Below are 18,714 nucleotides of genomic sequence, written 5' to 3'. Positions count from 1 at the left end.
AGACCCTGGATTTCAGTACTACAGACCCTGGTTCCATTCCAGGCTGTATCACAGCGGTCTAAGACACTGCATCTCAGTACTACAGACCCTGGTTCCATTCCAGGCTGTATCACAGCGGTCTAAGACACTGCATCTCAGTACTACAGACCCTGGTTCCATTCCAGGCTGTATCACAGCGGTCTAAGACACTGCATCTCAGTACTACAGACCCTGGTTCCATTCCAGGCTGTATCACAGCGGTCTAAGACACTGCATCTCAGTACTACAGACCCTGGTTCCATTCCAGGCTGTATCACAGCGGTCTAAGGCACTGCATCTCAGTGCTGGAGGCGTCACTACAGACCCCGGTTCCGTTCCAGGCTGTATCACAACCGGCCGTGATTGGGAGTCCCAAAGCGCGGCGCACAATTGTCCCAGCGTCGTCCGGGTTTGGCCGGTGTAGGCCGTCATTGTAAATAAGAATTTTGTTCTTAACTGACTTGCCTAGATAAATAAATAACAATTTGGGACACACCCCTCTCTCTCAGCCTGTCACCCCGGGCAACCATCTGCACTCACACCTGATAGGATGTGCAGTTACACTGTATTTAAGAAGCGCTATGCAGAAATCATCTCTCTGCCGTTTTCCTGGTTGCTAAAATTCTAATGGTTCATCTACTTTCAGTTTGTGACAAAACAAGCAAGTATATAGTGTTGAGTCATTGTACCAGCTAAACCGCTGAGAAAGTATATAGTGTTGAGTCATTGTACCAGCTAAACCGCTGAGAAAGTATATAGTGTTGAGTCATTGTACCAGCTAAACCGCTGAGAAAGTATATAGTGTTGAGTCATTGTACCAGCTAAACCGCTGAGAAAGTATATAGTGTTGAGTCATTGTATCAGCTAAACCGCTGAGAAAGTATATAGTGTTGAGTCATTGTACCATCTAAACCGCTGAGAAAGTATATAGTGTTGAGTCATTGTACCAGCTAAACCGCTGAGAAAGTATATAGTGTTGAGTCATTGTCCCAGCTAAACCGCTGAGAAAGTATATAGTGTTGAGTCATTGTACCAGCTAAACCGCTGAGAAAGTATATAGTGTTGAGTCATTGTCCCAGCTAAACCGCGGTGAAAGATCATTTACATACAAAAGCCGAAAGTAAAAGACTAGACTAAACTTAAGAGCGGGAAGCATAGAAATAGCACACATAGAACAGATCTGTCTTTTTCAATTAGAACTACAGATCTATAACACATTTCTATGTTACATTTTGCAGCCTTTTAATAGTGCAAGGAAATGTGATTAGACATTATCAAATCAATAAATCTGGTTAAATGTGAAGCCGGCTGGCGTGAGGTTACCGTGAAGCCGGCTGGCGTGAGGTTACCGTGAAGCCGGCTGGCGTGAGGTTACCGTGAAGCCGGCTGGCGTGAGGTTACCGTGAAGCCGGCTGGCGTGAGGTTACCGTGAAGCCGGCTGGCGTGACGTTACCGTGAAGCCGGCTGGCGTGACGTTACCGTGAAGCCGGCTGGCGTGACGTTACCGTGAAGCCGGCTGGCGTGACGTTACCGTGAAGCCGGCTGGCGTGACGTTACCGTGAAGCCGGCTGGCGTGACGTTACCGTGAAGCCGGCTGGCGTGACGTTACCGTGAAGCCGGCTGGCTACTGCTGGTTACCGTGAAGCCGGCTGGCGTGAGGTTACCGTGAAGCCGGCTGGCTACTGCTGGTTACTGTGACGCCAGTGGGACAAAACACTGGAGAGCAGCAGTTTGTTCAAGATGGGCACAACATTACAGAATATTCAGATAGAAATAGAATGTACAGAGACAGATATGATTATCTGTCTTGTAGAAGAGAATTGTGTCATTCGGCTCTTTTCATTACATTTCTGTCTGCAATGTAATGAACGTTTCACTCACTGAAGAAACACCTCTCCCTGAATGGAAACACTTGAACAGTACCTCAGTGTAATTGGACAGCATCAGGCCCTGAAATTAGGCCTGCCTCTCTGGCTGTGTTCTGACAGGCTGAGTCATGCCCGAGGCGGATCCGAGACTCCAGAGCTGCAGGACCTGCTGGGTGCCATCAGCACAGTGTTCTGTGGATCACACCTTGTGGAGTCTGACTCACTGGGGCTATATATGTTACCATTTTGGCCAATGTTGGCACCGATATTCCCTTGAAAATAGCATTATAACCCAAGGACTGCCAATATGGCTACCCATCTCAAACCAAGTTTACCAGCCAAACTCACTTTCACGCTTTTTCTCTCCCTCCCCCTCGCTTGTTCTCTCTACCCCTCTCTCTCCCTCCCCCCTCTCTCGTTCTCTCTACCCCTCCTCTCTCTCCCTCCCCCTCTCTCGTTCTCTCCCTCCCCCCTCTCTCGTTCTCCCTCCCCCCTCTCTCGTTCTCCCTCCCCCCTCTCTCGTTCTCTCTACCCCCTCTCTCTCCCTCCTCCTCTCTCGTTCTCTCTACCCCCTCTCTCTCCCTCCCCCCTCTCTCGTTCTCTCTACCCCTCCTCTCTCTCCCTCCCCCTCTCTCGTTCTCTCTATCCTCCTCTCTCTCCCTCCCCCTCTCTCGTTCTCCCTCCCCCCTCTCTCGTTCTCTCTACCCCCTTTCTCTCCCTCCCCCCTCTCTCGTTCTCTCTACCCCTCCTCTCTCTCCCACCCCCTCTCTCGTTCTCTCTACACTCCTCTCTCTCCCTTCCCCCTCTCTCGTTCTCTCTACACTCCTCTCTCTCCCTTCCCCCTCTCTCGTTCTCTCTACCCCCTCTCTCCCTCCCCCTCTCTCGTTCTCTCTACCCCTCCTCTCTCTCCCTCCCCCTCTCTCGTTCTCTCTACCCCTCCTCTCTCTCCCTTCCCCCTCTCTCATTCTCTCTACCCTCTCTCCCCCTCCCCCTCTCTCATTCTCTCTACCCTCTCTCCCTTCCCCCTTTCTCGTCATCTCTACCCCACTCTCTCTCCCTTCCCCCTCTCCCGTTCTCTCTACCCCCTCTCTCTCTCTCCCCCATCTCTCTCCCTCCCCCCCTCTCCCCCCCCCCTCTCTCCCTCCCCCCTCTCTCTCTCCCTCCCCCCCTCTCTCTCTCCCTCCCCCCCTCTCTCTGTCCCTCCCCCCCTCTCTCTCTCCCTCCCTCCCTCCCCCCTCTCTGGTGCTCTCCCTCCCTCCCTCCCCCCTCTCTGGTGCTCTCCCTCTGGTGCTCTCTCTCTCTCTCTCTCTCTCTCTGTCTCTCTGTCTGTCTCTCTCTCTCTCTGTCTCTCTGCCTGTCTCTCTCTCTCTCTGTCTCTGTCTGTCTCTCTCTCTGTCTCTGTCTGTCTCTCTGTCTGTCTCTCTCTCTCTCCCTCCCTCTGTCATTCTCTCTCTCTGTCTCTGTCTGTCTGTCTGTCTGTCTGTCTCTGTCTCTCTCCCTCCCTCTGTCATTCTCTCTCTCCCTCCTTCTGTCATTCTCTCTCTCCCTCCTTCTGTCATTCTCTCTCTCCCTCCCTCTGTCATTCTCTCTCTCTGTCTCTGTCTGTCTCTCTGTCTCTCTCTCTGTCTCTCTCCCTCCCTCTGTCATTCTCTCTCTCCCTCCTTCTGTCATTCTCTCTCTCCCTCCTCCTGTCATTCTCTCTCTCCCTCCCTCTGTCATTCTCTCGCTCTGTCTCTGTCTGTCTCTCTGTCTCTCTCTCTGTCTCTCTCCCTCCCTCTGTCGTTCTCTCTCTCCCTCCTCCTGTCGTTCTCTCACTCCGCCTTAATTAAAACAAAATCTAGGGCCCATATTGACTGTTACATTAGCCATTTACATTTTTTATTTTATTGAAATGTTATTTGTCATTTCTGTTGTTCTTAGTTCAGTACGTGGCTCATCATTTCTCTCTAGTCTAATTCATCTAATTTTAGATGTTTGATCTTCCAGTGAATATTTATTTATTTTCCAGGGAATATTTATTTAGATTCCAGGGAATATTTATTTATTTTCCAGGGAATATTTATTTAGATTCCAGGGAATATTTATTTATTTTCCAGGGAATATTTATTTATTTTCCAGGGAATATTTATTTAGATTCCAGGGAATATTTATTTAGATTCCAGGGAATATTTATTTAGATTCCAGGGAATATTTATTTAGATTCCAGGGAATATTTATTTAGATTCCAGGGAATATTTATTTAGATTCCAGGGAATATTTATTTATTTTCCAGGGAATATTTATTTAGATTCCAGGGAATATTTATTTAGATTCCAGGGAATATTTATTTAGATTCCAGGGAATATTTATTTAGATTCCAGGGAATATTTATTTAGATTCCAGTGAATATTTATTTATTTTCCTGGGAATATTTATTTCCAGCGACTGTTTCTGTTGAGGAGAGCAAAGATTCAAATGGACATTGGAACGTAAAGTTACTTAGTGTTTTTGGTATTGGAACGTAAAGTTACTTAGTGTTTTTGGTATTGGAACGTAAAGTTACTTAGTGTTTTTGGTATTGGAACGTAAAGTTACTTAGTCGCCAGAATCCACCACACACACGCTGTTTGTTGACTGTTTGGTCGTGTTGACCATGTTCCTTAAACAGCTAATAACTGATGCTCTAACTGTACTGTGATGTCACACCCACAGGGCTTTCTGATTGGTGCACGGCCCGAAAATGCCTGCGAGCCCATCGACCCGCCCCCTATCCGGGACAACCTCACTGGCGCCTTCATCGTGCTCATCAAGCGCTTCGACTGTAACTTTGACATCAAGGTAGGGTGCATCGCACTCACAAAAACCTCCCCATATGATACATTACTGATTTCCCCTAAGTTGCCCCTAGCCACTTATCCAGGATGATATATTTTAGCCTCCCCTTAATGGTTAATGTTATGATTGGGGATAATTTGATCCTAGATATGTGTTGTAATTCTACATCAAGGCCCCCTTATGGTCTACGATGAAGTTACCACTTAGCACTGATCCAGAGTCAGTTTCCTCTTTTACCTCCTGATGGGATTGGGAAAGCTGATCCTAAGGCACAACTTCTACCTCGAGCCCCTCTTACATGCAGCACAGTACACAGGAAATGGCTTTTGCCCAGTCAGGACTTCCTGTTCTGGCACTGAACCCATCCATCCCTCCCTCCCTCCGCTCCTCCCCTGCTTCTCTCGTGTTCCATTAACTTGGTGCCCTATAACTGCGACCTGGTCAAGATAAAGCAAAGCAGTGCCTCAAAAACAACACAGAGTTACACATAAACAAATGTACAGTCAATAACACAATAGAAAAATCTATGTACAGTGCGTGCAAATGTAGGGAGGTAGGCATTAAATAGGTGATAGTGGCAAAATAATTACAATTTAGTATTAATACTGGAGTGATAGATGTGCAGATGATGATGTGCAAGTAGAGATACTGGGGTGCAAAAGAGCAAGAGGGTATGTAATAATATGGGGATGAGGTAGTTGGGTGTGCTATTTACAGATGGGCTGTGTACAGGTACAGTGATCGGTAAGCTGCTCTGACAGCTGATGCTTAAAGTTAGAGAGGGAGATATAAGACTCCAGCTTCAGTGATTTTTGCAATTCGTTCCAGTCATTGGTAGCAGAGAACTGGAAGGAAAGGCGGCCAAAGGAAGTGTTGGCTTTGGGGATGACCAGTGAAATATACCTGCTGGAGAGCGTGCGACGAGTGGGCGTTGCTATGGTGACCATTGAGCTGAGATAAGGCGGGGCGTTACCTAGCAAAGACTTACAGATGACCTGGAGCCAGTGGGTTTGGCAACGAATATGTAGTGAGGGCCAGCCAACGAGAGCATACAGGTTGCAGTGGTGGGTAGTATATGGGGCTTTGGTGACTAAACGGATGGCACTGTGATAGACTACATCCAGTTTTCTGAGTGGAGTGTTGAAGGCTATTTTGTAAATGACATCGCTGAAGTCAAGGATTGGTAGGATGGTCCGTTTAGCAGCATGAGGGAAGGATGCTTTGTTGTGAAATAGGAAGCCGATTCTAGTTTTAATTTTGGATTGGAGATGTTTAATGTGAGTCTGGAAGGAGAGTTTACAGTCTAACCAGACACCTAGGTATTTGTAGTTGTCCACATATTCTAATTCAGAACCGTCCAGAGTAGTGATGCTGGATGGGCGGGAGGGTGCGGGAAGCAATCGGTTGAAGAGCATGCACTTAGTTTTACTAGCATTTAAAAGCAGTTGGAGGCCACGGAAGGAGTGTTGTATGGCGTCGATGCTCGTTTGAAGGTTTGTTAGCACAGTGTCCAAAGAAGGGCCAGATGTATTCAGAATGGTGTCGTCTGCGTAGAGGTGGATCAGAGAATCATCAGCAGCAAGAGCGACATCAATGATGTATACAGAGAAAAGAGTCGGCCCGAGAATTGAACCCTGTGGCACCCCCATATAGACTGCCAGAGGTCCGGGCAACAGGCCCTCCGATTTGACACACTGAACTACTTCTCAGTGAACTCTGTCTGAGAAGTAGTTTGTGAACCAGACGAGGCAGTCATTTGAGAATCCAAGGCTATTGAGTCTGCCGATAAGAATGTGGTCATTGACAGAGTTGAAAGCCGGTCGATGAAGACGGCTGCACAGTACTCTTTTTTTTGATGGCGGTTATGATATCGTTTAGGACCTTGGGCGTGGCTGAGGTGCACCCATGAACAGCTTAGAAACCAGATTGCATAGCGGAGAAGGTACGGTGGGATTTGAAATGGTCGGTAATCTGTTTGTTAACTTGGCTTTCAAAGATTTTAGAAAGGCAGGGCAGGGTGGATATAGGTCTAAAACAATTTGGGTCTAGAGTGTCTCCCCCTTTGAAAAGGGGGGATCTCAGACGATACGAAAGAGAGGTTGAATAGGCTAGTAATAGGGGTTGCAACAATTTCAGCTGATCATTTTAGAAAGAGAGGGTCAAGATTGTCTATCTCAGCTGATTTGTAGAGATCCAGATTTTGCAGCTCTTTCAGAACATCAGCTGTCTGGATTTGGGTGAAGGAGACGCGGGGGGGTGCTTGGGAAAGTTGCTGCAGGGGGTGCTGAGATGTTGGTAGGGGTAGCCAGGTGGAAAGCATGGCCAGCCGTAGAAAAATGCTTATTGAAATTATCGATTATTGTAGATTTATCGGTGGTGACAGAGTTTCCTAGCCTCAGTGCAGTGGGCAGCTGGGAGGAGGTGCTCTTATTCTCCATGGACTTTGCAGTGTCCCAAAACCTTTTGGAATTAGTGCTACAGGATGCACATTTCTGTTTGAAAAAGCTAGCCTTAGCCTTCCTAACTGACTGAGTATATTGGTTCCTGACTTCCCTGCATATCACGGGGGCTATTCGATGCTAATGCAGAATGCCACAGGATGTTTTTGTGCTGGTCAAGGGCAGTCAAGTCTGAGGTGAACCAAAGGCTATATCTGTTTTAGGGAGCATTTGACAGTGATGAGGGGTGGTCGTTTGACCGCAGACCCATTACTCATGCAGGCAATGAGGCAGTGATCGCTGAGATCCTGGTTGAAAACAGCAGAGGTGTATTTAGAGGGCAAGTTGGTCCGGATGATATCTAAGAGGGTGCCCATGGTTACGGATTTAGGGTTGTACCTGGTAGGTTCCTTGATCATTTGTGTGAGGTTGAGGGCATCTAGCTTAGATTGTAGGATGACCGGGGTGTTAAGCATGTCCCAGTTTAGGTCACCTAACAGTAGAAACGCTGAAGATAGACGGGGGGCAATCAATTAACATATGGTGTCCAGGGCACAGCTGGGGGCAGAGGGGGGTATATAACAAGTGGCAACTGTGAGATACTTATTTCTGGAAAGGTGGATTTTTAGAAGTTGAAGCTCGAATTGTTTGGGCACAGACCTGGACAGTAATACAGAACTCTGCAGGCTGACTCCACCCCCTTTGGCAGTTCTATCTTGTCGGAAAATGTTATAGTTAGGGATGTAAATTTCAGGATATTTTGTGGCCTTCCTATGCCAGGATTCAGACACTGTTAGGACATCAAGGTTGGTGGGGTGTGCTAAAGCAGTGACTAAAACAAACTTAAGAGAGGAGGCTTCTGATGTTAACATGCATGAAACCAAGGCTTTTACAGTTACAGAAGTCAACAAATGAGAGCGTCTGGGGAATGGGAGTGGAGCTGGGGGCTGCAGGGCCTGGATTAACCTTTACATCACCAGAGGAACGGAGTAGGATAAGGGTATGGCTAAAGGCTATAAGAACTGGTCGTCTAGTGCGTTGGGAACAGAGAATAAAAGGATCAGATTTCTGCGCGTGGTAGAATGGTAGAATTGATTCAGGACATAATGCACAGACAAGGGTATGGTAGGATGTGAGTACAGTGGAGGTTTACCTAGGCATTGAGTGACGATGAGAGAGGTTGCATCTCTGGACGCACTATTTAAGCCAGGTGAGGTCACCGCATGTGTGGGGGGTGGCAAAAGGTCTAGCTAAGTCATGTTGAGGAGGGCTGGAGGCTTTGCAGTGAAATAAGATAATAAGTACTCACCAAAAGAGTAGTAGACAAGGCATATTGACATTAGGGAGAAGCATAAAGCAATCACAGGTGTTGATCGGGAGCGCTAAGACAACAACGGGTAAATGTCGATGAATGGGCAGAGAGGGTCAGTTAGGTACACACAGGACCTGAGTTCAACGCTGGGGCCGACAGATAAACAAAATGAGGTGTTAGTGAACAGTCCAGCAGGCAACAGCTGTGTAGGCGAGTGATCAGAGGTTCCAATGAGCAGCAATAGGTGAGTCAGGGAGCCGTTCGGTAGTCACTACTACGCTAGGCGAGCGGGAGAGAGTAGTAGACAAGGCATATTGACATTTAGGGAGAGGCATGTGTAGCCGAGTGATCATAGGATCCAGTGAGTAGCTAGGTGAGCTGGAGACACGATTCAGACAGCTAGCTGGCCGAGCAGATGGAAAAGAGACATTTACCTTACGCCAATGTTTCGACGCAATCGAGCTCCAACCAAAGAGAGACAGAGACTTGGTTATTTCAGGACAGTTTAGACCTACTAAACTGAGTTAAAACCCTTTTTTAATAAATGGAAAATCCACAAAGACTTTAGTGTAGCAGCATAGTAGGCCTAATTTTCTTCTCTGCAACAAAGGAGACGTTTTTTAAATGTTTGCACGGCGCTCTGAACCGTTGAGAGAGAGAGAGAGAGGGGTGTGTGAGAAGAAAAGGAGAAAAGGAGGTAATAGGGAGGGTGGGGGAGGTGATACGTGAGGAGAGAGCGAGGGGCGGAATGAAAAGCTCTGATTTTGATCATTTGAGCTGTTAGCATCATAGACTGTCTGTCTACTCTCAGATGAAAACATATGATACATGCTTCAAATGAACAATGCTGAGGATGAAGGTGAAACACACAGTCGTGCACAAGGACACACAGTTCCTCACAACAGAGGGAGAGAACACAGTTTTATTGTGTCTGTGACATCAGAGCAGGAGTATAGAGAGGATGAGAGGAGACAGAATCACACAGAGATGGTAGGTCATGAGAGGAGACAGAATCACACAGAGATGGTAGGTCATGAGAGGAGACAGAATAACACAGATGGTAGGAAGTGAGGAGATAATCACACAGAGCTGGTAGGAAGTGAGAGGAGACGGAATCACACACAGATGGTAGGAAGTGAGAGGAGACGGAATCACACACAGATGGTAGGAAGTGAGAGGAGACGGAATCACACAGAGATGGTAGGAAGTGAGAGGTGACAGAATCACACAGATGGTAGGAAGTGAGAGGTGACAGAATCACACAGAGATGGTAGGAAGTGACAGGAGACAGAATCACACAGAGATGGTAGGAAGTGACAGGAGACAGAATCACACAGATGGTAGGAAGTGAGAGGAGGATTCCAGTACTCCAGTAGTACTTTTAGTCATACAGGGCTAACCGATAGCCAGGGAGGTTTTTGGAGACCCACTGGGCCAGTGCACCATCCACATCAGTGGTCTGCTATTTTCAATCTAGGATATATAATTAATGTTAGTTCACTATGTAGATTATTTAGCGCCCGCGTGCCGCACACACAGCCTAGTTGGAGAGGAATCATCTGTCGAGCAGCTCTCAGCTGGTTGTCGCACGGATCAGCTCACAGAAGAGCGACATCGGTAGGTTAGGTTGTTAGATCTACCAGTAACTGTTACCTAAGGCAACAATGTGTATACAAACCAGTTATTACAAATGTTTGTTTGGTTCAAAGTCTTCCCAATTTAAATGATGACTGCAAAGTAGGCCTACCAGGCAGAATGATATGATGATGAGTTGCATTTATTTTCTATCGAACTCTGCCTTCACATGTAGGCTACACTGTAGACCTACGCTGACAGTACAAAAACACAGCAGTCAAACACAACGGTTTCTTGCTAGCTGCACAATTGTATTTCAAGGGCAACCCCAAAGTGTGATTTTGAGAGTAGAAACTAATGGGGAAAAACCCCAGAAAAACTACAGGGTAGTGGATGATGTGTGTATCATTTCAATATCAGGTGATTTTATCTTCCATTAAATCAGACTGACCAAACTAACCTACCCTTCATACACAGATAATTACATTTTAACTTTGCAATATCATATTTACTGTTTAAAAAAATAAAAAATATTTATATTTATTGGGGGGAAATAAGGGTGTTAACTGATTTTGACCAATCAGCAGGCTACAGTTGTAGGGCCCTATAAAATCAGTATTATCTTTTGCTTAATTCTGTTTACAACTGAAGCCTGCTGATTGGTCAAAATCACCTAACAATAACACCCTTATTTTCCCCCCAATAAATATAAATAAATAAAAAAATAAAAAAACAGTAAATATGATATTGCAAAGTTAAAATGTAATTATCTGTGTATGAAGGGTAGGTTCGTTTGGTCAGTCTGATTTAATGAAAGATAAAATCAGCTGATATTGAAATGATACACACATCATCCACTACCCTGTGTGATATTGGCCTAACATTGACCTGAATGTTTTAGAACAGGAGCCTCCTGGGGTAGATTCATTTTGGAGGGCTCACAGCTAAAGGAGAAGTGGGAATGAAGAGGGAGGGGTGCAAGGTTAGCACTTCCTGCATGCTGGGCCTCTGAAATGAGGGGAGATGAAGGGGTGGGGGCTGGTTGGTGACCCATTTGACCCCAGCTGTGGGGGAAGGAAACCCGACACTACACTACACCACACCGCCCCACTTTCTCTACACCCCCCCCCCCCCCCCCCCCCCCCCTTCCGTGTCCGCCTGTGTGTAAAGAGGCCCCCCCCTCCTTACCAAGCTTCGCCTGGGACAGAAAGCGGAAAGCCGGTGAATCAACCCTCTTCCCGCCCCTCTCACCACGAAATGCACTCTTAATATAGAGGGACAAAATGGCCGTGTTGTGTAACGCACATGCTCTGTCATACAGTGTGAAGGCAAGGCGTAAAAAAATGCTTCAGTTCGGCTGGCGCCTATCCGAACTCGGCTAGCCGAACCAAATGAGTGTGCTCGCATACTCCCTTACAATACATTTTCTTGAGAAAAAAGCGGCAATAGTACTGTTTGTCCATTTTGAGACGCCGTAGCCGGTATACACTTCCTCAAAAGTCAGAATTAATATAAGATAACTCAAGAAATCTGTTATTAATTTAGATTTTTTTTCCCCCCCCGAAGAGATCTTAGTCGCGATTTTACATCTAAGACGTTAGGTGTAGTATTTCTCATTTTAAAAAATGTGCATGAAAGTGAGTGGTCCCTCTTTTGAATTAATCCCTACTGTTGACCAATCACAGACGAAGGGGCGTAGACTTCGGCTGAAAACTTTGGCTCGCCTCCGGAACAAAATGCCCGAACAACCCCCCCTCCCCCAAAAAAACTTGCCAACGAACCAAAAAAACATACTTTTACATTGCCAAAGCAAATGGAAACGACAAACTTATATTTTGTTTTTGCCATAAACATATAAAAGTGACAAGTTTTGTTTATAATTCCTGACTTACAGTACGGTCTTGTAGTTATTGACCTCAGCATTCAGCACCTGGTGTTCCCAGGTGACCTCCCATCCAAGCACCAACCAGCCCAACCCTGCTGAGGTTCTGTCACTGAACTTATGACTATCACTGCTTTCACTTAGGATTTATGGTATTTTGTCTGTAAAACAAATTGGGTAATGTTTATATGACAATACGGGCCCATTTTTTATCACATTCTTGTGATGTGGGTGGGCATCTATTGTAATAAATCAATTGAAAGGAAACTTTACAACTGAACACATTCAACTGAAAAGTGTCTTCTGCATTTAACCCAACCCCTCTGAATCAGAGAGGTGCGGGGGGGCTGCCTTAATCGACATCCACGTCTTCGGCGCGCGGGGAACAGTGGGTTAACTTCCTTGCTCAGGTGAACAGTGGGTTAACTTCCTTGTTCAGGGGAACAGTGGGTTAACTGCCTTGTTCAGGGGAACAGTGGGTTAACTGCCTTGTTCAGGGGAACAGTGGGTTAACTGCCTTGTTCAGGGGAACAGTGGGTTAACTGCCTTGTTCAGGGGAACAGTGGGTTAACTGCCTTGTTCAGGGGAACAGTGGGTTAACTTCCTTGCTCAGGTGAACAGTGGGTTAACTTCCTTGTTCAGGGGAACAGTGGGTTAACTGCCTTGTTCAGGGGAACAGTGGGTTAACTGCCTTGTTCAGGGGAACAGTGGGTTAACTGCCTTGTTCAGGGGAACAGTGGGTTAACTGCCTTGCTCAGGTGAACAGTGGGTTAACTGCCTTGCTCAGGTGAACAGTGGGTTAACTGCCTTGTTCAGGGGAACAGTGGGTTAACTGCCTTGCTCAGGTGAACAGTGGGTTAACTGCCTTGTTCAGGGGAACAGTGGGTTAACTGCCTTGTTCAGGGGAACAGTGGGTTAACTGCCTTGCTCAGGTGAACAGTGGGTTAACTGCCTTGTTCAGGGGAACAGTGGGTTAACTGCCTTGTTCAGGGGAACAGTGGGATAACTGCCTTGTTCAGTGGAACAGTGGGTTAACTGCCTTGTTCAGGGGAACAGTGGGTTAACTGCCTTGTTCAAGGGAACAGTGGGTTAACTGCCTTGTTCAGGGGAACAGTGGGTTAACTGCCTTGCTCAGGTGAACAGTGGGTTAACTGCCTTGCTCAGGTGAACAGTGGGTTAACTGCCTTGTTCAGGGGAACAGTGGGTTAACTGCCTTGTTCAGGGGAACAGTGGGTTAACTGCCTTGCTCAGGTGAACAGTGGGTTAACTGCCTTGTTCAGGGGAACAGTGGGTTAACTGCCTTGTTCAGGGGAACAGTGGGTTAACTGCCTTGCTCAGGGGAACAGTGGTTTAACTGCCTTGTTCAGGGGAACAGTGGGTTAACTGCCTTGCTCAGGGGAACAGTGGTTTAACTGCCTTGATTAGGGGAACAGTGGGTTAACTGCCTTGCTCAGGGGAACAGTGGGTTAACTGCCTTGCTCAGGGGCAGAACGTCAGATTTGTATCTTGTCAATATACACCATAGAAAGTAATCCATAATTGATTAGTTTAGGCAGGTCCTAAGAAACATTGCATTTTTTTGTTTGTTACATCCAAATGAATGAAATCGATAGTTCATTTATTTTGTTAATTTATTTGTTAATTTATTTTGTTAATTAAACAGACAAGACCTACACCTACCCCAGACAAGACAGACCTAGACACACCTACCCCAGACAAGACAGACCTAGACACACCTACACCAACCCCAGACAAGACAGACCTAGACACACCTACACCAACCCCAGACAAGACAGACCTAGACACACCTACCCCAGACAAGACAGACCTAGACACACCTACACCAACCCCAGACAAGACAGACCTAGACACACCTACACCAACCCCAGACAAGACAGACCTAGACACACCTACACCTACCCCAGACAAGACAGACAGACCTAGACACACCTACACCTACCCCAGACAAGACACACCTACACCTACCCCAGACAAGACACACCTACACCTACCCCAGACAGACCTAGACACACCTACACCTACCCCAGACAAGACAGACAGACCTAGACACACCTACACCTACCCCAGACAAGACAGACAGACCTAGACACACCTACACCTACCCCAGACAAGACACACCTACACCTACCCCAGACAAGACACACCTACACCTACCCCAGATGATGATACTGATTTAGAAAACAACAGCAATCTTATATTTTCAAAAGCATGCGAGTCTCATGTTCATATTTCACAACATCCGCAGGATTTTGGAGTTGCCTTCGAGCAAAAATAATAGACCTAGACCCATATTGTTGAATGTTTCTGAGCTGTGATCGATGAGCAAACAAATATATCAGTAAAACCACCTCCACTTATTACCCAAATGTACAGACTGAGATTCAGTGAAACAAAATCCCATGGATTTATTAAGACACACGTGTTCAGAGTAGTAAACAGAGGTTATTAAGCAATGACGACTGAAAATAATCCACTTGTTAAACTACATTTTTACATTTGATTTATTGACCCTTTATTTAACTAGGCAAGCCAGTTAAGAACAAATTCTTATTTAAAATGACGGCCTAGACCAAGCCAAACCTGGACGACGCTGGGCCAATTGTGCGCCACCCTATGGTACATCCAATCACGGGTGGTTGTGATACAGCCTGGATTCAATCAGATCCTGAATGTAACTGCACATCGGCCGATACCGATGTTGGCATTTTTTAGCTAATGTCATCCAATTCGAATATGTTCACCAATATATCCCTAATCCTATGTGTATGACTCGTCTGGGTCAGGGTGTGTCCTATGTGCATGACTCGTCTGGGTCAGGAGGTGTCCTATGTCTATGACTCGTCTGGGTCAGGGTGTGTCCTATGTCTATGACTCGTCTGGCTCAGGGTGTGTATGACTCGTCTGGGTCAGGGTGTGTCCTATGTCAATGACTCGTCTGGGTCAGCGTGTGTCCTATGTCTATGACTCGTCTGGGTCAGGGTGTGTATGACTCGTCTGGGTCAGGAGGTGTCCTATGTGTATGACTCGTCTGGGTCAGGAGGTGTCCTATGTGTATGACTCGTCTGGGTCAGGATGTGTATGACTCGTCTGGGTCAGGGTGTGTATGACTCGTCTGGGTCAGGGTGTGTATGACTCGTCTGGGTCAGGGTGTGTATGACTCGTCTGGGTCAGGGTGTGTATGACTCGTCTGGGTCAGGGTGTGTATGACTCGTCTGGGTCAGGGTGTGTCCTATGTGTATGACTCGTCTGGGTCAAGGTGTGTCCTATGTGTATGACTCGTCTGGGTCAGGAGGTGTCCTATGTGTATGACTCGTCTGGGTCAGGAGGTGTCCTATGTGTATGACTCGTCTGGGTCAGGAGGTGTCCTATGTGTATGACTTGTCTGGGTCAGGATGTGTATGACTCGTCTGGGTCAGGATGTGTATGACTCGTCTGGGTCAGGGTGTGTATGACTCGTCTGGGTCAGGGTGTGTGACTCGTCTGGGTCAGGGTGTGTATGACTCGTCTGGGTCAGGATGTGTCCTATGTGTATGACTCGTCTGGGTCAGGGTGTGTCCTATGTGTATGACTCGTCTGGGTCAGGATGTGTCCTATATGTATGACTCGTCAGGGTCAGGGTGTGTATGACTCGTCTGGGTCAGGAGGTGTCCTATGTGTATGACTCGTCTGGGTCAGGATGTGTCCTATATGTATGACTCGTCAGGGTCAGGGTGTGTATGACTCGTCTGGGTCAGGAGGTGTCCTATGTGTATGACTCGTCTGGGTCAGGGTGTGTCCTATGTGTATGACTCATCTGGGTCAGGATGTGTCCTATATGTATGACTCGTCAGGGTCAGGGTGTGTATGACTCGTCTGGGTCAGGGTGTGTCCTATGTGTATGACTCGTCTGGGTCAGGGTGTGTCCTATGTGTATGACTCGTCTGGGTCAGGGTGTGTCCTATGTCTATGACTCGTCTGGGTCAGGGTGTGTCCTATGTGTATGACTCGTCTGGGTCAGGATGTGTCCTATGTGTATGACTCGTCTGGGTCAGGGTGTGTATGACTCGTCTGGGTCAGGATGTGTCCTATGTGTATGACTCGTCTGGGTCAGGATGTGTATGACTCGTCTGGGTCAGGGTGTGTATTACTCGTCTGGGTCAGGGTGTGTCCTATGTGTATGACTCGTCTGGGTCAGGGTGTGTATGACTCGTCTGGGTCAGGGTGTGTCCTATGTCTATGACTCGTCTGGGTCAGGATGTGTCCTATGTGTATTACTCGTCTGGGTCAGTGTGTGTATGACTCGTCTGGGTCAGGGTGTGTATGACTCGTCTGGGTCAGGGTGTGTCCTATGTGTATGACTTGTCTGGGTCAGGATGTGGCTTATCTCCTGTTGTTATGTCTCTGTGCTGTTGTTGTATCAACACAGTCCGTGCTGCTCTGCTCCCCTGACCTTAATGACATGTGGCCTGGTGATCTCATCTCCAGGGAGTGGCGCACACACACACACACACACACACACACACAGGGTTTCAGTGCTATAGTGCAGCTGTGCAGCATTATCAGTTGCAAAGCCCCTCCCTGCAGTTTCAATAGCTCTTATCTAATCAGAAGTCTGAACCTTGAAACAGCCCCACTTTGCAGCAGATTCTTTCCAAGAGCAAGATAGAGAGAAGGGGAGGGGAGAGAAGTTGATGCAGGGAAAGGGGGGAGAACAAGAGAAGGACAAGAGAGAAAGGGAGAGACGGAGGGAGAGAGATCAAGGAGTGTGAATCAAGCCTAGAGAGGAGAGTAGGGGGGGAACTGATGTGCAGCTACTGTATAAACAGTAGAGGGAGGGAGAACGGTGAGTGCCTCAGTTGGCCAGGAGAGGAGAGGCTGACAACTCCAGGCCAGGAGACGTTGGTTGTTGGCTGCACCACAGTGACCCTGATTCTGCAGTGCTGGCTGACAATGCAGCAACACACACATTGACGCGTCAGTGATTACTGACGCTATCAACTGTCTCTGTCATCACAAACAAGGCTACGAAACCCAGTGTTTGCGAAATGGTTTCATCGTTAGAGTAATACAGTACTTAAACATTTCATATTCTTTATTTACTTCACTCTTGAGAGTATTTTGATTTTACTATACAGCTTTCTCCACTTCCTGTCCTGCCCATACACTTTCAAATCTAATTGTATTAGTCACCTGCGCCAAATACAACATGTACACATAGATATCTTAGTAAATTCACCACGATGTAGACCTTACAGTGAAATGCTTACTTACGAGCCCCTAAACAACAATGCAGTTTAAAAAAATTAAAATAAATACGAATAAGAAATAAAAGTAACAAGTAATTACTCCAAGTGTTGACAGTTGCAGTACAGTTTGTCCACCTCTCTGCTCTCTATGCTTCTGCCCATAGACTATCTATCAGGCAGTCCACAGGTTTACAGTGCTGTACTAGTTAGTCATGGATCTCCAGATGGTTCCATTTTAAACAGCTCTATCCCATGACCAATGATCTTCCTCTTAACTCCTGCCTCCCACATTACCCAGCTGTCCCGTACTGGACATGGTGTCACGCACACACTACCACCACTGCAAATTCATTTGATTTATTCTTCGCCATTTAAAACGGATACGAGATCACTTCTCCCTGCTCTTAAGTTCACCTTTCACATTGTTTGGTTCCTGGTTAGTGTTTTTTTTTTTACCATGACATAACCACGTTCACATAGGATACTGTTTTGTAGCCACATGCTAATTAAGTCATAAGAGTCTACATTTGAGAATTTAATTGCTAGTGTTCCCTCTTTTTAATTAAAAAAAAATCCCTTTCTGACATTGACTTGTGTATTTTCATATGAGGGAGAACGTAGAGCACTGAGGCAGAACAGGTAATGAAATTAGCTTAATTAACAGAACTTTGTATTTAGCACTATCTAGTAAACCATATCTCAATCAAATTGTCATTAAAGCTAGACTCGGCGACATGACGTAGGCGCAGTAGGTCGTGGGGTCAATTTCCGCAACTAAGAGCGTTTAAAGCGTGAGGCTCAACTTCCCCGCTGTTTTTGTCCCGTACCTACCACGCTCTTAACAGCGTGAAGTGAACCCATGCGCGCATGTGCAGATACTGTGTGTGACTGGTAGAGCGAAGTCTTTGCATATCTCCCTCATCTCGATTTCTGCGGTGCTGCTCGTAGCCACGTCATTTCTCTTGAGTCTACCTTTTAAGGGTAACCCGACTTAGAATGTTCTACAGTCAAACTGGAAATGGGATGAAAAGCTCTGAAAAAAAATAACAATTATTGTGTGAATTTGTCATGTATCGTCAACAATCCTCACTTTACCTGAATGTTTGCACATGAGAGGTAGCTAACACGTTTCCTTGGTGACTGACACAGACCAGTGACCACCAATAAACATTCCTTGGTTGACCCCCAGTTGCTTTGTGAGACATACATTCAAACACATCCATGCTGATACTGAGCAGAACTGCAGAAGCCTGAAAGCTCACATTGCACCCCACTCTGTCACCAACGCATCAGGATGCTAGAGAGTCTAGCTCTGCCACACAGATGGTCCAGTCTAGAGGTCTGTTACGGTGACCGTATTACTGGCAGTCATGAGTCATGACCACAGTAAAATACCATGTGACTGTTGAGAATCACGGTAATCTTCTCTTATGTCCCATTGGCCTGGTACTCAGGGCTCTATTGTCCCTCCATCAGGTCCTAATGGCCTGGTACTCAGGGCTCTATTGTCCCTCCATCAGGTCCCATTGGCCTGGTACTCATGGTTCTATTGTCCCTCCAT

The 18,714-nt window shown here is 46.7% G+C and overlaps 1 protein-coding gene across 1 annotated transcript in view; it reads left to right on the top strand.

Moving 5' to 3' along the window:
• The window catches only part of LOC139418147 (E3 ubiquitin-protein ligase RNF13-like), a 78,388-nt gene that overhangs the window by 21,617 nt on the left and 38,057 nt on the right, over positions 1-18,714 (top strand). The window contains exon 4 of the mRNA XM_071167415.1: positions 4,578-4,703. Within this exon, the coding sequence (XP_071023516.1) occupies positions 4,578-4,703 (126 nt within the window). The remainder of the gene's footprint in view (positions 1-4,577; positions 4,704-18,714) is intronic.

This window comes from Oncorhynchus clarkii, chromosome 1 (assembly GCF_045791955.1).
Source record: "Oncorhynchus clarkii lewisi isolate Uvic-CL-2024 chromosome 1, UVic_Ocla_1.0, whole genome shotgun sequence".
NCBI classification, from domain to species: Eukaryota; Metazoa; Chordata; class Actinopteri; order Salmoniformes; family Salmonidae; genus Oncorhynchus; species Oncorhynchus clarkii.
The sequence above is the reverse complement of the archived record's forward strand: the minus strand, read 5'-3'. Positions and strand labels throughout refer to the sequence as shown.